Source organism: Emys orbicularis, chromosome 11 (assembly GCF_028017835.1).
Source record: "Emys orbicularis isolate rEmyOrb1 chromosome 11, rEmyOrb1.hap1, whole genome shotgun sequence".
In the NCBI taxonomy this organism is placed as follows: Eukaryota; Metazoa; Chordata; order Testudines; family Emydidae; genus Emys; species Emys orbicularis.
Window position 1 is genome coordinate 19,435,739 of NC_088693.1, and position 24,201 is coordinate 19,459,939.

Sequence of the window (24,201 nt, forward strand, 5' to 3'; positions counted from 1 at the left end):
AGAAGGTATTGCATTACAGATTTAAAATGAAATGTGTACCAGCATAACATCAGTGGTTAGATGAAACTGTACTTGCAAAATTCAGTTTTACCAATTAAGATGTTTGTGGTTTATCTTGTAAAACTGCATCCAACTTTTCTAACATTAAAAACTGGTATTTTCCCTCCATTTAATGTTATCACTAATCAGGTAGCCTCTTGGCAAAGGATTATCACACAACTCAGAAATGCAGGCAGCATTTAGGGCAAACACAGACGCATGGAATACATAATTCAAAAACGAAATGCAATTGAATCACATACCTGTGATGAGTCAAGAATACAAAGTTTGTTACAAGTAAATTTATTGATTCTCTGCCATTTCAAATACTCCAGGGTGACTTGTGTTCACCCTTGTCTCCTATAATTGGTGTAATTGGTCTCTGAGGATGAAAGTGAAAATTATAACCAAAATGGAATAAAATGAAGATTGCAGAATGTTCACCTTTAGAGTTACTCAATAACCTACAAAATGGATGGTGTTTGCACATGGGAGATGGCTACTTTTATCACAGATGATGTGCTTCAATGATTTGTCAATAGAGGTCTAAAAGGGGGAGGGGAGAGTGTTAGAATGGGAAGGTCACATCCCTGATAAAAATATTGCAGCGGGTAGTGGAGGATCTATCTACTGTTTCTTGAACCTTGTAGTGCCCTTACATTTTTTGTCTTCCTCTTGAGAAGAGATCATTCCTGAGTGTGTTGGATACGCTGACAATATCTGTGTGAACTGATATGATGTAAAGCTAGGAATGAGTAGTGGTATTTATCCATTGATTTTTAATAATGAAAGATGATGATACACGTCCTAAATTATATTACAGACGGCTAGTGTATGGAAGATGTTTTTCACTGCTGTAATAGTAATGTTAATAAGAAAACATGGTAAGATTATTTCATGAGCTTTTGATTTGGTGAATTGTATTGCTGGGGACAGTTAAAAGACTGATATCACACACTAGAGCCTGCCATTGTATGTGCAGGGCATACACAAACTCCCCTTTATAGCTATGTCAATGTATTTAAGTCTGCAGTGCCCCTGCTGTTCCAGTCTGTGGCTGTCTAGAGTAAAGACTAGCAATTTCACTGTAGTTTGATCACTTAGACAAGTGTTCATAAAACATTAGGTAATAGCTTATCGCATTTATTTTAACAGTGATTTACATCAGATTTAAAACCAAATGGAACAAAGCCGGGACCTTGGCAAAAAAAATTTTTTCTCGGATGCTATGCCTATTTTTTTGTTCTGCCATTATACTGTCATAGGTGGGGCTGGTAGAGGGACAGGAGGCTGGAAGTAGTTGGGCAAGGAGACTGGGACTGGGAGCTGGTGAGGGAAATGGGGGTGGAGAACAGAACAGGTAACTATTTGGCTTGGGAAGGGATCAATGCAATTAGATGAGGAGCTGTGTGGGGAGACTGGGACTAGAAAAGAGTGTGGGGAAGCGGGGGTAGAGACATCCTTCTATAAGCAGGGTATGAGGGAAGAACTGGAACTGGCTAGGCAAAGAAACTGGGCAAGGAGCCATGGAAGGGGGAGATGGGGGCAAGGAGTTGGGGGGGGAGGAGTATACTGAGATTGGATGAGGGTCTCGGAAAGAGAGATTAAGACTGGGAATCAGTGGGGGAGAGGGAGAGGCAGGAGAGGGGAACTGGGACTGGCTGGGCAAGCAGACTGGGATTGCATGTGGGGAAGGGGAGAGGTTGGGAGCGGAGGGGGAGATTTGGACTTGGACACCAAGCCCAGAGGGGAAGACTAGGACTAGGTAAGCAAGGAGAATAGGACTGGGACAAGGAGCCAGGGGTGGGGAAGATACAGGACTGGGATAGGTTGGAAGAGATATAGACAGTTTAGGGGGAATGGGCAAAAGAGTCTGTGCCCACTAGAGAACACTCCTGTCCAGAGATGGAACAGAACCCAAGATTCCTGAGTCTCACCATTCTTTTTTGTCAGCAAATATCTTTAAAACCCAGTGGTAAAGTGTATGCCTCATCCCCTTCTACTGCTGGTCCACTTAGAGGATGACAACCTACTACTTCTATCAGGAGGGTTGAATTAAGGTTTTACAGGTAACCTTAACTGTGGCATTTCCTAACATCTTGCAACCATAATAGTGTTCTTTTACTGTAGATTTTTGTGCGTAAGCAATATACACTGTGATAGTAGAGATGCTGCTGTATGATGCTACGCAGTTTTGATTATGAAGTAATTTCTGAAGTTAAAACCCATTTGATTTTATGCATTCTTCCTTTTTTTCCTAGTTTTTAATTTTAGTGATAGCAGGCCCATATCCTTCCTCAATCGTTTCAGGAAAAAAATCTCTTATCTGCTTCAATGGGATTTTGAGTAAAGACTTCAGGCTTGACGCCTGCATAATACCCTTCAACTGACTGTGTGCTCCGTTGTGGGCAGCATTCATTATACTGGGGGAAGTGTTCACTGATATGATACATTTTATGCTTTTCCACAAAACATTGTACTATAGGTTTTCCAAGTTGCAAAAATCTTTGTTTAAATAGTGTGTAACTCATTAAAGCAAATAGGCTTCTGTAGTCAAACATGATATTTATTATCAGAGCATTAAGTATGTCATTATCTTTAATGAAGCAGACACATTTATATAGAGTTTTAAAAATCTAAAATACACCTATATAAAGTTGAACGAATGTTGTGTACTTGGAGGTGATGGTTCAGTAGCACTGACTTGAACCAAGTCTTATGGCTCTGATCCAGTAAGGATCAGAGGGATCTTTAATAGGAGTGGAGTGTATGCACGCCTGCTAAGAGCCAGTTTCTATATGAACTTTCCTCCCAATGTAATGTATCTCAGTCCTCACCTGGAAAACTGCTGAGTTTCAGTTTTGGCTGTGTTTCACAGAAAAAGACGCTCCTTTTGTAATTGGGCTAATCTGCATGGTGATTTTTTTTTTCTGAAGTGTACAAATCAGCAAGGATTTGAGCTTACAGGATGCTGATCACTCTTGCCCTGATCCAGTGAAGCACTTATTTAAGTGTGTGAGTAATCCCTTTGACTTCAATGTGGACTACTTGTGATCTTTAACTTAAGTACATATTTAAGTGCTTATTCATAGACTCAATGATTATAAGGCCAGAAGGGTCCATTGTGATCAAATAGTCCGATCTTCTGCTTAACACAGGCCATAAACTGCATCCATAAATTTGTTCATCAGGTGCCTACCTTTTGTTTAAGCTATAGTATATCTTTTTGAAAGACTTCCAGGCTCTTGATCTAAAGACTTCATGTGATGAAAAATCCACCACATCCCAAGCAAGTTGTTCCAGTGGTTAATTACCTTGTTGTTAAAAAAAAAAAAAAAAAAAAGTTGTGCCTTGTTTCTACTCAGCATCCAACCATTGGACTTGTTGTGCCTTTTTCTGCTGCCTCTACTATCAGAAATCTCGTTCACGTATAGTGACTTGTAGACCATAATCAAGTTACCTGTTAACCTTTCCTTGTATGAACTAACAACATAGAGCTTCCTACATTCTCTCATTATAAGGCATGTTTTCCAGATCTTGAATCATTTTTGTAGCTCTTTTCTGACCCCTTTCTAGTTTTTCAACATCCTTTTTGAGTGTGGACTCTAGAATGGGACTTGGTTTTCCAGAAAGCATTTCAACACCCTACTCCTACTTCAAATCTAAGGATCCCATTTGTCTTCTTAGCTACAGCACTGAACTGGATCTCTTGTTTCAGGAGAAACTACCATTTTCTTAAGTCCTTTTCGGTGTCACTGCATTCCAGGATGCTGCCTCCAATTTTGTAAATCTGATATACGTTCTTTATTCCTAGATGGTATGACCTTGTGTTAGAATGAGGGTCGATGTAGAATCACCACAAGTTGGTTGCAATAATTTATGTTAGAAAGTTATTGTCTATAATTTTTTAAAACTCTGAATATGTTTTACTAGTGGCAGCTTGAGACCTCTGGTATATATCCTGAACCCCCCCCCCCCCCCCATGATGATAACAAGTTTTGTTTTTCCACATTATAGATAGATGTTTAAGGAACTACTCATCCCATTCTCTTGTTTGATTTGATGATCTGTAACAGACCCACCCCCAGTGTCCTACCTTGTGATTTATCACTTAGAAAATTGATCCATAAGCATTCTGGGTTCTGTTCTTCTGATGTGTTGATATTCTAAAGCAGATAAAGGTATCTTTGATATAGAGCAGCACCCCTCCCTGCTTTGCAGGATCAAGCTTTCAGTGTTTTACTAGTTGTAACCTCAGGCGGGATTTTAACCCAGATAGCTAATGATGCCAACTATGCCTGGTAAACAAATGTTTGCTGCATTTTTTTCTTACAGACAATGCTACAGCAATTAAACAGTTCCGATATAGGATTATCATTCAGAACGCTGCCAATGGGGGACAGGACTGCCCAGACACCTTGTATGAAGAAAGAGAATGTGAAGATATTCCTGTCTGTCCAGTTTACAGGTTCTGTAAATAAGCAGCTAAGAATCTCTGACATTGGGTTTCTAGTTCTCCAGAAATGCATTTTATATTTTAATCATGTGCAATTTATTTAATAATTTTTCATCGCAAAAAATAACAAATAAATATTAGCTCCGTATCAACAAAAAATGCATTTTAGTAGAACTAATGTGTGATTTCACCAAAATGAGCCTCAGTGTAAACACCATCCTAAAAAAGCAACCTTCAGTTTTAAAAATGTGTGAAGATGCATGAGAAAACAAACCAACCCTGAATGTATTTTAAATATCAGTTTAATCTAATGTGGGATTACAATCACTAAACTACTTTAATGATAATTGTATGGTTATTGCAGATACTCCACCTTCTTCTCTGCAGCTCACTGATTAATATGTATTTTTTAGTTTCTGAGTAGACAAATAGCACAACAAAGGAAACTATTTACCACTCTTCAGTAAAATTCTGTGGCCATGTGTGATGGGTTGGGTCACAGAAACCCCCTTGGGACTGCCACTTGATATGCTGAGACTACCTCTAAGCCTGTTTTCCCCGGCAGCTTGGGACTTCAGTACCCTGCCTGGTTGTGCCAGACACGCTAGCCTGCTAACCCAGGTCTGAACCACGTCCCCCAAAAGCTGCAGGCTTAACTGAAAACAGCTTAAGAAGTGCTCCTGTCTCCAACACCCAGATACCCAGTTCCCAATGGGATCCAAACCCCAAATAAATCTATTTTACTCTGTATAAAGCTTATACAGGATAAACTCATAAATTGTTCACCCTCTATAACACTGATAGAGAGAGATGCACAGCTGTTTGCTCCCCTAGGTATTAATACGTGTTCTGGGTTAATTAATAAGTAAAAAGTGATTTTATTAAATATAAAAAGTAGGATTTAAGTGGTTCCAAGTAATAACAGACAGAACAAAGTAAATTACCAAGCAAAATGAAACAAAAACACGCAAGTCTAAGCCTAATACAGTAGGAAACTAAATGCAGGTAAATCTCACCCTCAGAGATGTTCCAATAAGCTTCTTTGACAGACTAGAATCCTTCCTAGACTGGGTCCAGCAATCACTCACACCCCCGTAGTTACTGTCCTTTGCTCCAGTTTCTTTCAGGCATCTCTTTGGGGTGGAGAGGCTATCTCTTGAGCCAGCTGAAGACAAAATGGAGGGGTTTCCAGGGGCTTATACAGTCTTTCTCTTGTGGGTGGAAACCCCTCTCTTCTCCTGTGTAAAATCCCTTCCACAAGATGGAGTTTTGCAGTCACCTGGGCAAGTCACATGTCTATGAATGATTCAGCTTTTTGCAGGCCGACACCATTGTTTACATGTTAGTTTGAACATTCCCAGGAAAGCTTAGATGTGGATTGGCGTCTCCCAAGGTCCATTGTTAGCTAAGTACTCCCAATTACTCGCATAATCCCTTCACACTATGTTGACCAAATCTGCCTTATGTGCTTCCTACAGCAAACACTTTAAATACAAGCATAGAGCCAACACTCATAGCTTACGATATAAAAATGATACATGCATACGAATAGGATGAATACATTCAGTAGAACATAACCTTTGCAAAGATATGTTACATGATATGTTATATCTAGCATAAAACATATTCCAGTTATGTCATATTTACACTCATAAGCATATTTCTATAAAGCATTATGGAGTGCAACGTCACACCATGTGTTATACAAGTATTAGTAAATAGAGATCCATTATATCTTTGTGTGCAAACTTCTGAGTCCCAGATCACGACATTACAACATGTACTTGAAAAGAGTAAAAATGCATGTAGCGACAAAGCTGCACATTACAGTAGACATTATGCATACATGTTTCTAAGCAGCTGTAAAAATATATGGGCAGATGCTCACCTGCATTCTTATATATCACACATCGTAACCTAGAAGGCAGATTCTGCAAAATATTAACTTCGTGAATAAGGGTTTGCAGGAAAGGACTCTGATCAAGAAGTTACTAAAGTCAATGATAAGATTCCCATTGATTTCAGTAGACTTTGAAAAAGGCACTAAGACTTAAATAAAAAAAGAACAAAGGAGGAAGATTGGAGGCTCATGTAGATTTCGTATGAGTTTAATCTTAAATCTGAGCTTAAGTTTGTAAAGCTTGTTTGAGGGAAAATTACAACATTCTTGTAGTTTGTTTGTTTTTTTACCCCTAAATTACTTCAATGCTGTCTTCACTTCTAAGCAACCATAATAGCACAAACCCCTTAACTCTTTGTTTATTATCATAGATGGAAGACCCATAAATGGAGTCACTGTATACTGGTGCCAGATTCTGTGAGACAGGGCATATTGGGAATCAATGAAGCATGTGGCCATGGTTTGCAGTCGAGAGGTAAGCCTTCTCCCCGCCCCCCCCCCCCGCCCCCAGAAAGTTTAATCTAAGATTTTCATTAATTCTCTCTTATTGATAGACTGTAGTATATTTTATGTGATTTCCATAGTTTGAAAAGTGTATTTTAATACAGAAAATTCACATTATTTTCAAAGAGAATCTTTAGCTTTACTGATGTTGATGAGCAGACAGTGTAAATTGCTAGCTGTTAAATCCCCATGTTTTGCTTAAAGATTCTGAAGGAGATTGTGAACTGATACAATAGTAACTTCCCTTGGCCACATAACACAGAGACAAATTTTGAAACAGTACAGGTCTCTGGATTCAACAAAGGAAATAGGTATAACACCATTCAGAAAATATATGCATGCATTATATTAACTACAGCTTTTCAAGAAAGCATTTCCCAGGCTTGGGAGCCTTTGCAGAAACAGGCTGTACATAGAATACTGATTTAACACTATGGGGATGATGAGTTTAAAATACCATACAGTGAAATCCTGGGCAAGAAAAATGTCCACATGAAAAAGCTTTGGTCTGTGCTCAGAAGGCCTGGGGCAGACGAATGGAATCCTCTGAGCCTACCTGGGGTATATGCCCAAGGAGCTGTTTAACAGCCAGTACTACATGGTCCAAAGGGGAGTTGAAGTTTCAGCCCATTGTTCCTTCTCTGTATATTGTTTTGGGTCAGTGGTGCAATTTGCTTCATCTTCAGCACTCTTTCTTCCTCACCCTGGCACATTCATTCCAAAGCAGGTATGGATCTGGACTTCATGGTACATAGGAAGCTGTAGGAACTCCCTCCATGTCCTCTCTGCTTCCTAGTTCAACACTTGGGCATGTGTTGCAATTTGCTACATGTGAGGCTTTCCATGATAAAATAATATGTTTAACCTTTGTGGTTTAGGGCAGAAATAAACAGAATTTGCTGGGTGTTTTGTATTGTGCTGAATCTAGAAATGGTTGGTATTACTAATTTGACCAAATGTGTGCAGTGGAGAGTAGAACTTGGTGGAATCTGTACTCTTTTACACATGCCAATTTGGAAACAAAGTGGTTGGAGCTACTAGGTTTTAAAATAAAATGCTTGAAGGAGGGGCCTACTGAGTCTGGGGTGCAAGAAGGGCAGTATGCTCAACATTCAGAGGTGGTGGTAATGAAATCTTTAAGGTAACCTTCTTTTGCCAGTTAAAAGTAAAGTGGATGTGCTGTGGAAAGAGGTACACCTCACAGCAGTCTTCTGGAGGTGAGAAAAGCCAGAAGGGGAAATGCTTTCTTATATCTAGGCTTGGAAGAAAGCATTTGATATTTTCCATCAATTTTTATTTTTTTATAATTTCTGATGGAAAATATCAAGGTTTATTTTTAAACATTTCTAGTTTTATCTTACAGTTTTTACAGTTGTGCAAAATTATGGGTTTTAAGCATTTTAAAATGCATCTACTTAATTTTCATAGCTGCAGGAAATTACAGGACAGTAATTAGTTAATGACACTACATGCTGAGATTCAAAAAGTTATAAAGCTTTAACTGTTAAAACACATTGTCAACATCTCATGTCAAAATGTACAAAGTAAATATCCTTACACGAAACTCTACGTTCTATAGCAGCATTTTTCTTAGGTTGCCTATCTGTAAATTTGGATTATTATTGAAGGAATTTTTTTTTGTCAGTTGTGAGTGAATGGTGAAATCAACTTCTACTGACATTTATTGATAAAAATTTCATCTTTTTATCCATTTACCTTATTTTGATTATCAATAATTTACATGGGGCTGGATTTTCATTGGGACTATTTGAGATGTAAAGTACTGGTCAATGTGGGAAAGAGAGTCAGACTCTGGCCATTGATGGTTAAGCACTTGGACAGTATAAAGATCCAATTATATTGAGAGTGTGAGTGCAAAAATCTGGAATGATTCCTGCATAGTGGCTAAGAGATTTGACTGTTCTCAGTCAGCTGAGAAATCAATAAAAATTTTAACTAAATATTATTTTTATTGGGAAAACCTTATTCTTTGGGTATCTTAAGCTACAAGGAACGTGACATAACAATTTACTCCTTTATAGGATTAGAATTCTCTTTTTTTTAAGATAAACTATATTTGTTGCATAATCTGGGAACAAAGGAAAGGAAAGTGAAGCCCTGTTAGTGTGTGGGCTGCAAATGGAAGAAAAGGTGGTGTTTTTTAAACTGGTGTTGAAAACTGAAAATATAGTTGACTAAGAGGTTTTGACCATGTGACCTTCCATGGGAGGTTTCCAAAGAGGGCTCAATAAATTGAAGTGTCATCCCCATATTTATTCCCCATTCTCTGTGTGAACTGAAGATAATCTTTTTGTTCTGATAGTGCACAAACTTTCTATGAACTTCACTACCAAAATTCAAAGCATATTAAAAAAGTACACTACTTGCTTTTGCTCCGGGAAAAGCTCTCACACTTTAAAATAGAGGGCTTTTTGCTTTGTACCTCAGGAGATAAAATCCTAAACCCAGGGAAGGAACCTGATAACATAGTGGGGTTAAGCAAAGTGTTGCTGATAAAATATCAGAATCCAGTCAGATCTAATTTTCTCTAATTTTCCATAGCTTTGCTCTTTTAACTCTAGTTTTCATAACAGCTTCTTAATCCTGTGATATATGCTAGAGCCAAACTATTATGCATTATTGGTTGGCAGAGACATTGGGAATGAGTGAGGTTTGCAGGAAAGTGAATTTTGGGGTGGGACCAATGTAAAGAGAACCTTGGGCTGTTTCCTGCAGGCCTGGGGTGCAGTGCTCTGTCACACTAGGCCTCTCCCCTGATTTCTGCTCCCACTGCTGCTAAGAGGGAAGGCACCAGCTTGTCAGTGCTCCTGTAGCTTACTTAGGGAGCTTAAAGAGAAGAGAAACCCAGTGGGCAGTCTCTCTCTGGTGGGGAAACCTTAAGAAAAAGCTGCTGCTGCTGTCCTGCTGCCTTACTCTGCTGCCACCTGTTCACTTCCACAGCTGCAGGGACATGTACAGATGGCAGCTGCAGCTGCCTTGCTGCTGAGGAAAGGGGATGTCCCCTCATTTACATCTTCCCTCAGCAACAAGGCAGTCACCCGTTTTGGAGCTCCTAACGTTGAACTTGAACAAGTGTCCATAAGTATTTAGACATCTGACCCCAGCCTCACTTCAGTAAACGAGTCTCATGGAGGATATTGAACTCTGGCATATGATCAAGGGGTTGTAGAAAACAGATCTACATATCTTGACCTGCTACATTCAGATTCCCCAGGCATGAGTCCACATACCAAATCGCAGCACCACACTTCCCACTGATTAGCTTCCTTACAGCAGCTATAGAGGAGAGGCCAAATTTTTAAAGTTGAAGCAGTTTGCATGACATTGCAGCATATTTATCCAAGATGTACTTATGCGCCAAAGAATGCTTATGTGAATTTCTTTCATCTCTCTTCCCTGTCTAAGTAACCATTATGATCCTTTTGCCATTTGAGAGAAGCGGTCTCAACACATATTAGAGCATCAGTTTGCAGAAACTTTCCAATTTGCTGCCCAGGCCCTGCTGTCCATATGCTGCCTAGATAAGAGGATTTCAGTCTTTGGGGCTGTCAGACCTGGCAAATTACAGGAGCAATAAATGCATACCAATTATGTGTAATAAAATAAGCAAAAATCATTTTTAAAAGATGTGTTTATATTTAACTCCTCTTCCCCCTCCCCTCCGCCCCCTTATATGTATTTTATAGCCCTCAAACGTCCATTCCCATCTATGGACCAGATTCTGATACTCTTACATATGTTGTATAAAGAACAGGAGTACTTGTGGCACCTTAGAGACTAACAAATTTATTTGAGCATAAGCTTTCGTGGGCTACAGCCCACTTCTTCAGATGCATAGAATGGAACATATATTGAGGAGCTATATATACACATACAGAGAGCATGAAAAGGTGGGAGTTGTCTTACCAACTCTGAGAGGCCAATTAAGTAAGAGAAAAAAACTTTTGAAGTGATAATCAAGATAGCCCAGTACAGACAGTTTGATAAGAAGTGTGAGAATACTTACAAGGGGAGATAGATTCAATGTTTGTAATGGCTCAGCCATTCCCAGTCTCTATTCAAGCCTAAATTGATTGTATCTAGTTTGCATATCAATTTGAGTTCAGCAGTTTCTCATTGGAGTCTGTTTTTGAAGCTTTTCTGTTGCAAAATTGCCACCCACAGGTCTGTCATTGAATGACCAGACAGGTTAAAGTGTTCTCCTACTGGTTTTTGAGTGTTATGATTCCTGATGTCAGATTTGTGTCCATTAATTCTTTTGCGTAGAGACTGGCCGGTTTGGCCAATGTACATGTTGTATAGCACCTTACTCCATGAACGGTCTCAGTGAAATCACTTCTGGAGTCAGATGCTACTCACCATGAGTAAGAACATTAGAATCTGGCTCTGATTAATTGACAGTAAAGCCAAACATTTGGCAATCTTCTATATGCTATATATTTGCACTTTTAATGATTGTTTATTTAGTAATGATAATTTATAAGGTGTGGTTAAGCTACCTATAATGTGGTATTGCTTTGTTAAATAACAAATCTTTTATTCATATCCCATACATTGCCTTCTATAGAGTGATTTAGTTACAATAGAAAATGTCAGGGAGGTAGGGAAAAACAGTTAGCTATACCTAAAGCTAAAAAAATGTACTTGTCATTTAAACTTCATTAAGAAATGATTTGCAAGAAGCCCCCCGAGATAGGGCATTTCAGAAGGAAACGGGTTAGGGACTTTACTGTTCCTTGACAGTGACATAGACAACATTTCCAAGAATAAATGAAGAGCTCTACAAGATTTTGTTTTGCTGTATAACTGTCACTTTGCTCGACAAGTGACTAATTTACTAGAAAGTGTCAAGACTGAGAAAATTGCTTCTGCTTTAGATGCCCTTCAATGACTTTACTGCTCTCTGATGTCTGTGATGGAGGATCCTCAAGAAGTGACCTCTTACCTCAACTCTGACATAATCAAGTTGCCTTAGAAATTTAGATTGGGGCGGGCAGAGTGTTGCTCATTATAAGGGATTGGTGGTATTTAATTAGTGGATGCATAACCTATATTATGAAAGCTTCTTTGAAGTCTTTTTTCAAAAGCCATTGGATGAAGCAAATATTCATGTATGACAGACTGTAATGAGGCTCCACTTAAAAAAAAGTAGTCATGAAAATACAGTGGTAACAAATTTAATAAAAACAAACCATTTTCCCTCCATGGAAATAATACCTATTATTGCATTTCACACGCTGGCATATTCTAGAAGCATCCTATTTTTCTCCCTTGTTTACTTCCAATCTCACTTTTGTTTGCCATATCCTGGCAAAGCCTCTGGAGAGAAGACCACATATTCTGATCCTCCCCCACCAATTACCGGAGGCTCTTCTGAAGGAAAGCAAAAACATCTCCTTAGGGAAGCCTCATTTATTGATTTAGATATTAGCAAAATAAAAGGACCCAGTGTGCAGGATTCAGAAGCCACCCTTGATTATCTCGGAAACCTTAATAAACAAACTAACAAAGACCTGCTCCAAGCTCCTATAGACAAGGAAAACAGTTCCCCAGGCATTCCCCTTCGCCTAGAATCTGCCCTTTGTTATAGCCCCTGACTCCACTGGACCTGAATATTAATGAAATGCTGCAGTCATTAGTGGAGCATGCCGTAGTGGGACCCATTTGTAACCTCTCAACTCATCTCAGCTGAATTACTTCCTTTCCTGCATGTGAAGCTCTCCTATCTCGTTGGCCAAATTGCTGCTGCTTCTCTTCATTAAGGATAATAAAGGTGTGGGGGGGGGACATGAAGGGCATCTGTTGGGTTTCAGAATGGTCTGTACTGCCCATCACACCTCCCTGAGCCAAGGAGGTCTGCATACATATAGGTTCTGCTGTAGCCACTGGGCAGAAGATGTTATTTGAGAGAGAATCAAAGTAGTGCCTCCCCTTCAAGGACTGAGCAGTCTGTCTTGCATCATTTCCAGTCTTTTTCATCTGAGGAGCAAGAGAGAAACTCTTGATCTTCTGTGTGGTGGACAATGTGTTGACAATTGGCCGCTTGGCTGTCTTCCCCCTCTCTCTGAAATTCTAATGGTTTGCTTACCCACCCACCATAGCAGCCTATTTGAGCACGACAATGCATAGATGAGTTTAGAACCTGTCCCCTCACTTTCTTCAAACCACTTGTAGAGAGGTTAGCTGGGGCTCGTCTCTCTCTGGGTTGGTGGGGAGCCACACCACCTCACTAAACTCGGGAAGATGTCTTGTGGGGAATTAGTTCGGCCGCAGGAGTCTTCCTCAGTGGCCTTTGTAAGGGCAGAAACAAACACAGTAAGCCCAGGCCCTAAGTCAGGGCGGGGCAATGGTGGGTCAGGTGCTCAGGCCCTTAGGCAGGGGCTGAGCAACAACAGTATATAAACAGTAGGCCCAGGCCCTAGGTTCTAAAGGGCCTGGGAGAGGGGGAGACTGCCACAGGACGCAGGCCCTCCCACTCCACTGCGTCCCAGCCCGGGGCCCTAGCAGCGGCAGAAGACCCGCTGCTGCATCAGTGGGGATCCTGGCCACAACCCATTGACATGGGCTCTGGCAGTGCTGCAGCCAGACTAGGGTCAGCTGCCCCCAGGCTGCTTCCAAACTCCCCCTCTTGAGATACCTGGGTGGGGGTGGTGTCCTCGGGGGGTCCAGCACCATGGGTTCCTCGGGATAGCTGGTGAGGGGTAGACTCGGCAACTCCTCCGGGTAGCTGGCGCGGGGCAGGTCGGGCCAGTCCTCGGATTTACTGCAGGCCACTGGGGTTTCCCAGTTGCGAGCTTCTGGCCTCCCCGGTGGTTGCTCTCTCAGTGAGCTCTGAGGTCGGGCCTTTATACTTCCGGGGCAACGCCTGACCCTCTGGGAGGTGGGCTCAGAGCTCCCTGGCTCTGCCCACTCTGGTGTCCGGAGGGACTCATCTCTCTCCGGGACGGCGGGGAACCACACCGCCTCACTACACCACTGTTTTAACTTTGGCAGCACCTTTAGGTGCCTAGCACGTTAAGAGTTAGATATAGGCCATTTCAATAAAAAGGTCGTGTTTAAATGGATAATATAGAAATTGGAATCCAAGCAACATCAGACTCACTGGAGAGAATATAAGAATATTCTGTCTCTTTCAGTGCAGGTTTCAGGCTCCAGCTGGTAAGTTTTGTGGTACCTGCAAGTATGTTGTACATATGGCTGTTTTAGACTGATGCACAGATTAAAACTGATCATTATGGGATGGGGGGGGGAACACAACAATCTGGCATCTCAGTTTCTAGTGGCTGTGTGTTTAAAGTGATGGTTTCAGGAAAATCTCATAGCCTAAAATATATACAGAATTGTCTCTAGAGATATAGTTTGTAATAAAGTGGTGAGGTAAATCAGTATTCTAAAACTAAATAAGAAAAAAGAAAGAATTCTTGTATTGTCTATGAATGTAGCATTCAGAAATGTGCTCACATTCCATATACAATTTAAAGTTATCCAGTGCATTATCAAATTGTAGCATAGTAAAGGCAATATAACTTATCATTTTTTCTATTAGAATTATTTTGTGGTAACCCAGTTATAATGAGATGTGTCATCACAATGCATCAACATTGTCGTTTTGCTTGTAAAATAATTATCAGACACTGCTTATTAGTGGTTAGGTGTGCGGTTAATGTAATTGCTGATTAGCTGAATGAAAAGACTTATTAATTGTAAACTTCAGCTGTGAAATACTGCAGACTGTTTTTCACAGAACCATTGATTTCAAGATGCACATATTGGAATTCTTTACAGTTGGCTGGTTAATGACAACGTGATAGTTTTAGTTTATATTGAATAAGTTTATGGCAGAAAATTTGGCAAAAATACCGACTAATAATTAAATTTGACAGTGGTATTATAGGTATTTGGTAATACAATCCTGTGTATAATTCTTTCCTGTTGTCAGTGGCTTCCGTCTAATGATTAGCTCCCTCTAAAAACTCTTTAGTTTTTAAATAAGAGCATTGGTACAATAAGGACTTTATATTTAGTTGTGCTGTGGGTTTCACAACTGTCACTGTGTCTGATCATGTTTCCAGCTGGAGTTTTGCCATTAAGATGGTGCCCGTAATCATTAGTAAGTGTTAAGGTTTCCCAACACCTCTCAGTGATCAACCCCTAACATAGGATGCTAGGAACACCAGGGAGCCACTAAATTTGGAAACACAAATTTTTTTTGTCTTCAATGATATGCCATCCATGGAACAGTATCCGAAATTTGTATGCTTCACTGTTACCTGAACTGGTCAGCAATTGGCAGTGTGTGTGTGTGTGTGAGAGAGAGACAGATGCAGTTAGTACACAGATCGGCTGACTCAGCACAATGGTTCAGTGATACTTTGGAGCCACTGAACCGTCTCCTATCACTGAGAGGAGAAATACAGGGTGGTGCTGCCAAAACTCCTCCAAACCATGAGAAAATAGAAGACAAGAGGACTGTGAAGACCCTCATTGCTATGAAGGTGTGTGTGTGGGGGGGTGTTTCTGTGTTTAGGTGGAGGGATGTGGGAATCTCTTCTGTCTTGAAAGATGGAGAATGTATAGCAACACTTCTTGGGGTCCAAAGTTAGGTGTCATTCCACTTCCTGAATCCCACCACCAGGAAAATATTGGACTCAGGTATCTGGCAATTGGCAAGCATGTGGGGCTTAAGTCCCACTCCCTCTGCTGTACACATTGCCTTAGGAGAATAGCTAGTGCATAAACACTGATCTGGAGTGTGACAGCATCAGTGACGAGGACTTGAAAAACAAACTGGAGAAAAAATAAGTTTGCAGGGTAGGTCAGGGGTAGAGTCTGATGTGTGTATATTTGGGAGGAGGGGTGAAAGTCCACCCAGGTTCTGGATCAACGCTTTGCCTGGCAGCCCTGAAATTTGCTGCCCGAGAATCTTGTTTCGTCTGAATTCTCCCACACAGGAAAGGTAAGGTTATATTTTATGTCATCGTCAAATTATTCATTAATGTTTGTGACTTGTTAAATTTGAATGAATTTTTACAAGTGTAACTGCTTTAATGTGTTGTAAATTCATGAGACTTGTATACTTTGTATTTTTGCTGTCTTGTTGTTAATAATATCATGCTTAACTACTCCTTTCCTATCATTCTCTCTTGGACCTTACCCCCCTTCCATCTTTCATTTGTACAAATGTCTTGGGATTCTGTGCCTTTTAACTGCTCTTCCAGATGAGGCCACAAGTAACCCTATCATCCCAGCCTGCACAGTTTATCAACCTCCCCTTCATTCTAGTTTCTCTTATTTCACCTTTCTTTTCCTGCAGTGTAGTTACAACAAAGAAATCCTTTTTTTGCACCCAGACATACACCCCTCTAGTTATACCCAGTGGCTCACATGTAAACGAAAATATTGTAAATTGGCCACTTCTGAAAAATTAAACAAAACTTCAACCAAACTAATTAATTATTTTGTTAAATTACATTTTATTTATGTATATATCTATGTTGATCCAAAATGACTAATAATTATAAACCTAGTACTGCAGAAAAACTCTCTGTAAGACAATATAAATGAAACAAATGACTGTAACAGACAAACACATGGTAAGGGAGGACAAAGATACCAGTAATAAGCTCATGTGGTTTATACAGCTTTCCTGATGGTTCCAATTTAGTAAGTAACAAAAATCAGCTACCCCTGACTGATGCACAACAAAATGAGCATTGATCTGTAGGTGTCAGAGCAGAGTTGGTCTTGAGGAAGCATTTTAGTAAGTCAGAGTAGTGGTCTAATGTTGTATAATATTGTAGGACATTGATACACATCAGAAAAAAACAACCATCTGCTTGAATTACAGAAGTACTAAAAAAAAAAAAAGCTCAAAACAAATTCCATCTATTATTGGAAGGCTGTAATTTTAACCAAACTGAAGTAGCATTGCTCTGTTACAACAAATTTGAAATTGAAATTAATTTCTACAGTTGAGAAAGACTAGAAATACTGACATATCCTTACCAGCCAGGTGCCAGTAGTGGTGCTTCTATAATACACTCTTCTCTCATTTCTCTAAGTACTTCTTCTCACGCAGTGAGGATAAATGTGATAGTCTGTGAGGCACTCAGCTACTATAGTGGAGTTATCTAGATAGCTATTGAGTGACAGAAAGAAAAGGAAGCCATCTTCTTCATTACTTCCTTTATGGTTCTCATTTCCTGCAGATCAATTAAGTGTTAATTGAATATCATTAACTTGCACTCCCATCCAATGATACTCCCACTTTTTTATCTAGCTACTTAGTACTACTTTTCCCTCTAAATCATGATGAGCACCTTGGACCAAATTGAAACCGTAAGTGTTTCCCATAAAAATTTTCCACCCATTGTTGTTTACCCATAGAGTGTGAAATTTCTTTATACATAGTTGGGATAGAATTTTCAACGTACCTAAGTCTCATTTCAAAAGTGACATAGGCATTTAGGAGTCTAAGACTTATTGGCTTTTGATAACACTTAGGCCCCTAAGTCACTTAGATGCAGCTGAAAATTTTACCCTAGGTCTGATGTGTTCTTTCTGTAAATTTCTATATTATCTGTTGATGGAAAATAAGTTTAAAATCTTTAGAATATAAAATAATCCTGTATCTATACAAGACCTTTCAAAATACCAACACACACACACACACACACACAATCAGTTTAAGACTATGTCATGGATTTTAAATTTGAATTAGATTCTGCTAAAATCTCCTGAGTTTTTGGCAAGCTTGATATAAAATCTCACAAGAAGAAAAAACAAGGAAGAAAGAGGAGAGGGTATTGGAAGTGAAGAGGAGAAGGAGGAGGTCTTGCTAGAAAGGTTGTCACTTTTGCTCAGTTGTGGGAATTCCACATTTGCAGGGAAGAGGAAAAGAGATTTTTGAGGCAGAGAGATGTTATTGTAATTATGTCTATTAAAACTGCTTGGGGTTTGGGAATGTTAGAATCAGTCCTCGGAAAATAGATTAGGGGGTAGAAAGCAAGTGAGTCAGTATAAAGTGCAATAGATGAAATGGTTCTGAGGGTTTTTTGGCTGCCTCTAAGATTTTTGGCAGCTAAAACACTTAGCTTTACAGGGAAGGGATACAAAAAACCAACCCCAATACAATTTCTTAACACTCGTCCAAAAATTTGACATAATATTTTGGTAATGCATGTGTTACATACAGCATACATGGTGGCACGATGTGGTACAAAGGGGTTTTATCAGCTCTAGTTGCAAATCACACCAGCATAACTCACTTGTGTTTTGCCCCATACAGTTTTCCTCCAATCCTATCTTACTTCTGTCTCCCTCTCTCCATGTACTAGATAACACGGGGGGAGAGGGGGTGCGCACGCACATGTGTGTGTATAAAATTTACAGTTTGAGGTTAGGTAATGGAGTTGTGCATGGAAATTAATCGTCATCATTACTGTGCACGCTATTGATCTCCTAGTGATGTGTTCTTGCAGAACAATTTTTTTCTTCACTTTGATTTTAGTTGATGGGTCAAAGTGAAGAAAGATTTATTATGATTTCTTATCACACATTGTTCACAAAAGAGCTCTTTCTTAGGAAGGAAACTTTAGCAGGTATCAGAAGCAAGATATTTAGTAGTGCTGTCACAATTCCCTTCTCTTTCTGTGTTTAGTCCAGCTTCCACCTCAAATAATTACAGTGGTGTCAGTATTTCAGAGACTGTCAAAGAACCAGTGTATCCCTTTTTTATAGGTACCAACCAATAGCAAGAGAGAACCCAGCTCATTCCAGTCATTGTCCCTTTCTGCCACCACCACAATCACTGAGAAGACTCTTTATAAGAATTTATCCTGACAGTAATCTGTACAGTGATACATTTTATTCAAAGGCAATTTAGCAATCTGAAGGGGTTTTCTGTAAAATAAAGATGATAAAGGCCATGTCAGATAAAATTATACATATTTGATTTCCTGCAGTAACCGGCAATTTATTCCACTCAGACAAGCAAACAAACAGGTTTCCTAACATGACGTTTTACAATGTACTACTTGTATCTGGAAAACAAAACAAAAATACCAGACTTAGTACTATGTACAGCTTTTATTTTCTATGCAAAAAATCTTGATCAAGTATAAAAGCCTTTGGAAGCCAGAAGGCTTAAACACAGAAAACATATATTACAAGACATTTACCAATACAGGGATTGATAAAAGATCAAAATAATGAAGAGCAGAGGAATGGAACATCAAAGATTTCCAGGCTATGTCTTTCTGCCTTCATTAGGAAGAGGGGAGGAGGGGAAGGCGCTAGATCAATAGGAAATGGCTCAATCACCTCAGTCAACAGAGCCTTGCTATCCGACGTGCACAATTTATAAAAACCACTAGAGCATTTCAATCATAAAAGCCCAATATGGTCTGACAGTGCACAGATTGTATTTAACAAGGATGCAGAAAGAGTAAAGATCATTTTAGCTGAAGGAAACTCCTCTTTAAATTTAAAGGGAGATAGATTTTCATTTTGTCTTTCATCCCCCTGGTTAAGTTCAGCTCTCTTCAGTCCTCCCTGGATTTCTTTAATCTGACCTGTAGTGTACGTGGGCTAAGCAACTATCTATAGTGGATGCCATATTTTTGGTCCTTTTCAAAATGATGGATCATCACTAAACAGAATGTAACAGAACAATGAAAGAAGCCCGAGGAGGACCAAACTGTGCTGGGACATACTGGGGGAGAATGAGAAACATAATAAAGAGCAATGTCTCCCCCCAAACTGAAGGCAGGTGCTGTCAGTTCTGACTTCCTTTACAGTTGTTCAGAGCAGCGGCGGCTCCAGGCACCAGCGCTCCAAGCGTGGGCCTGGGGCGGCAAGCCGCGGGGGGCACCCTGCCGGTCCCTGCGAGGGCAGCAGTCAGTCTGCCTTCGCCGGCATGTCTGCGGGAGGTCAGCCGGTCCCACGGATTCGGCGGCAATTCGGTGGCGGGTACGCCGAAGCCGCGGGACTGGCAGACCTCCAGCAGGCATGCCGCCGAATCCGTGGGACCGGGGACCTCCCACAGGCAGGCCACCGAAGGCAGCCTGCCTGCCGTGCTTGGGGCAGCAAAAAAGCTAGAGCCATCCCTGGTTCAGAGACACATTGTCTTCCAAAGATTTAAAGATCACAGCTACACAGGGACGGCCCGTCCATATAGGCAAACTAGGCGGTCATCTAGGGTGCCAAGTTAAATGGGGCACCAAATTCAAGGAAAAAAGTCAAATAAAAAGAAAATGAAAAAAAAAATGAAAAATGAAAAAAACAAATAAAATAACGAAGATGTCATTATTTCAATTCCCGTGCACATACGGAGGGAATATGAATTATAATTCCTTTCCATACATTTCTGAGAATTTATTAATATGTCAAATCTTTTATTTACTGCAAAAATAAATGTTAGTGAATTTTTTTTTCAATTTGCGACGTAGGGTCAAGATGACCCCCTCCGCAATTTTGATAAGCAATAACTCAGCCACAATGATACACATCTACCAGCGGCAAGAGCTGCAATTCTAGTGACACCTAACTTGAATAGACATCGAGGTTGCATGGCCGGAAATTCATGTAGAGCGGAGATACATGATACATGTCAAACGGTCATTTTAACACACGTCGCAGGTAGATGGTTAAGAATCGAGTGAATACTGTGGAAAATTGTCTTTCTTGGTGCCAAAGAATAAAGAATAATGTCTTTCAGCATTATAAATCCAAAATGTGAGTATCTTTAAGCATTATTAAACCTTAGCGTTATTATTGGGCTGTATAATTATGAACTTTTCTTTGTTATAACTGGTTCACATGTAATAAATAAGGTCCATAAAAGAAAAGTAACAGCGTTAACGCTTAATAGACTATGAAAGTGATGACATCACACTCCAATCGGGTAACCATGAGGAAGGGGATTACTTTCCAAACAACCGGTGTCGGGTTATAACGTCGGTGTCGGGTTATAACGTTGAAAAAGGTCATTTTGTTTCCATGTAAATGCTGTAACTAACTATTTTAATAGGTAAGTGAGTGTAGGTTACTAATCATTGAACCTTTAAGCAGTGAAAAGATGTGTGGGATGGCTGCAATGTGGTTTAAATCGCCAACCATGTGGTGTGTCAGCCATCCTTAACACTATGATGCTTGCAGTCAGGAGCACAGTACATAATATTCAAATGCCCCATGGCAGAAAGAGGAAAAAGAAAACCCTCAGGATCTGAGTATCATAAATGAAAGGCTGAGAAGGAAAAGGACCAAGGAAAACAGCAGGGATCCTTCCTGAAATATCTTCTCTTTAATCCAAATAAAGATGGAAGCAGTTCACAGCATCCAGATGAAGGAGTTTTACTTGGAGAGGAGGTTAGCTCACATCCACATGGAAGCAGTTTGGAAACTCAAGATGATGGAAACTTACTTCTAGATGAAGGCAGCTCACAGAATCAGATTGATATGGAAGTGGATAAAATTTATTCACCTTCAGAGACACATGCAGAAATTGAAATACCGTATATACTTGTTCATAAGCCGATTTTTTTTTTTTTTTTAGTAAAAAAGGGAAGCACCAGAGAAGGGGGTCGGCTTATGAACGGGTACAGAGAGGGAGAGGTGGGGCATAGTCCCTCCCCTCAACAGAGGGAGCAAGGAGAGGCAGCACAGCCAGCAGAGCCAGAAGGGAAGAGGCGTGGCCAGAGTCTCTCCGCTTCTGGCCACGCTGCTCTCCCCCCAGCCGCCGAAACAGCTGCAGCTCCGGGGCTGGCAGGCTGTGGCCGTGCCACTCGGCCCCGCCCCCCAGAGCAGGCTGTGGCCACGCCACCCGGCCCACCAGAGCACGCTGCGGCCGTGCTACCTGGCCCAGCCCGCTGGAACATTCTGTGGCCGCGCCTCCTGGTCTGTCCCGCCGGAGCAGGCTGTGGCCGCGCTGCCCAGCCTGCCGGAGCAGCTCCAGCCAGGCCAGAGACATCCTCCCCTGGCCCTCCCCAGATAAGGTGGGTAGGGATGGGATGGGGACAGTGTGGGGGTCCCGAGCTAGGGGTGGGATCATGTGGGGGGTGGTCACAGGTATTACTACCCTGACTCCCAGCTTCTCCCCCCCAAAAAAATTTCCCCACCAGTTGCTGTCCCACCAGGACATTTTGTTTACTTAGGTTTACCTCCAGGCCTGCGGACGCTTGAGGTAAATAAACCATCTCGGCCCACCAGCGGCTTATCCTGATGGCCCGGGAGCCAACGTTTGCTGACCCCTGAATTATAGGGTCGGCTTATGAACTGGTTATAAAAATTTTCCATTTTTACTTATCCATCTTGGGGGGGTCTTCTTATAAACGAACGAGCTTATGATCAAGTATATACGGTAAATGAAATAGAAGGAAGAAAGGATGAGGAAGTTACAAACAAGTTACAGTATGGTGACCCAGCTTCATGGCCCAGATGTGATGACAGTGTGCGACAAATTCTCGTGGAACATGGACCCAAACAAGTTCATGAATTTCCCTTCCCTAAGGATGGAAATAAAAGAAAATTCTCTGCTCAGCATTACAAGAGGAAACTCATTAATGGGGAAGAAATTCATCAAAACTGGTTACAATATTCAGTGTCGAAGGACTCTGTGTTTTGCTTTTGCTGCAAGTTGTTTAGAAATCAAGCAATTGGTACATCACTTACTGAAAATGGTTGGAAGGACTGGAAAAATATATCTTCAATTCTCTCTTCAGATGAAAGAAGTACAGAACATTTGGAATGTTTTCAGAATTGGAAATAACTTGAATTACAATTGAAAAAAGGCAAAATTATCGATGAAGAAAATTTACGTGTGATCAAGGAAAAAGAAGATTATTGGCAACAAATATTACAGCTTCTGATTGCTTTAATGAGAGTTCTCGGTGGGCAAAATTTAGCATTCCACGGCCACGGTAGAAATGAAAAATTATACACTCCAGGTAATGGGAGCTTTTAAAAATTTGTTGAATACCTAGCTTTGTTTGATCCAGTCATGAAGGATCATGAAACACAGGTTCATTACTTAGGAAAAAATATGCAGAATGAACTGATTCAAATCCTAGCAAATGCCATTAAAAAGAAAATAGTAGAAGCTGCTCATTCTGCAAAATACTTTTCAATAATACTGGACTGTACACCAGATGTGAGTCATGTTGAACAAGTGATGATGATCATTTTTTAGGTTTCGTACCACTGAAGGAGACGACTGGAGCATTTATGACTGAAACTATTCAACAAGAGCTTGAACCAATGTCATTATCTGTTGAAAACTTACGTGGCCAAGGCTATGATAATGGGAGTAATATGAAGGATAAAGACAATGGTGTGCAAAGGAGAATGATGGAAATCAATCCTGGGCCTTTTTCGTTCCTTGCAGTGTGCATTCTCTGAATTTGGTTGTCAATGATGCTGCTAGATGCTGTTTGGAGGCAAGCAGTTTCTTTGACCTGGTGCAACATGTTTATGTTTTTTTCTCAGGCTCAACACGCTTTTGGGAGATTCTGACTCGCCATGTGAATTCTCTAACTGTGAAACCACTTAGTCAGACAAGATGGGAGAGTCACATTGATGCTTTGAAACCTCTTCGCTATAAACTTGGAAACATTTGAAATTTCTGATGATACTACCTTTACTGGATCATCTGGCAATATGGCATGTTCAGATGCAGAAGCTCTTGCAAATGGCCTTTCCAAGTTCAAATTTGTGACTTCACTCATTTTGTGGTATAATATCCTTTTCGAGATTAACCTCACTAGTAAGCAGCTTCAGGAAAAGAACTTGAACATACATTCTGCTATTCAAAAACTGCAGCAAACTAAAAATATTCTGGAGGAATTCAGAAGTGATGAAGGGTTCGAAAGAACACAGGTAGATTCTCTCAAGCTTGCTGAACTGTCCACAGGGAGCTCCTCCGGCAGCTGATGTTAGAGCTCTGTGTGCAGAGTGTTATAACTGGACCCAGTGCCCCACTGTATGGACATCAGTTGGAAGTGGACCCAATTGCTGGGGCCCATGTCCTGCCAAACCAGTGGGGTCTAGGTAGAGTCTGCCCACTGATTTTTTAGCTCTGGGTCTCTAGGATACACTCCATGTTCAGATTTCTCATCTAAGCCCTTCCTTGGGCCCTGGAAGGCCTCCATCCAGCTGTCCTGGACTCCAAACTTAGTGTCTGTAACTCCTGAGCCCCCACAGTCACTTAACCATGCTCCCCCAGAGCTTAACTTGGCTGGGGGCACTCTGGACTTGTAGTTTAACCCCTTTGGGGAAAAGGAACACA

General features: G+C 40.7%; 1 protein-coding gene across 1 annotated transcript in view; it reads left to right on the top strand.

Annotated features, from left to right (window-relative positions):
• The window catches only part of THSD7B (thrombospondin type 1 domain containing 7B), a 426,330-nt gene that overhangs the window by 203,802 nt on the left and 198,327 nt on the right, over positions 1 to 24,201 (top strand). Inside the window, exons 10-11 of the mRNA XM_065413579.1 lie at positions 4,375 to 4,507; positions 6,767 to 6,870. Coding sequence (XP_065269651.1) covers positions 4,375 to 4,507; positions 6,767 to 6,870 — 237 coding nt within the window. The remainder of the gene's footprint in view (positions 1 to 4,374; positions 4,508 to 6,766; positions 6,871 to 24,201) is intronic.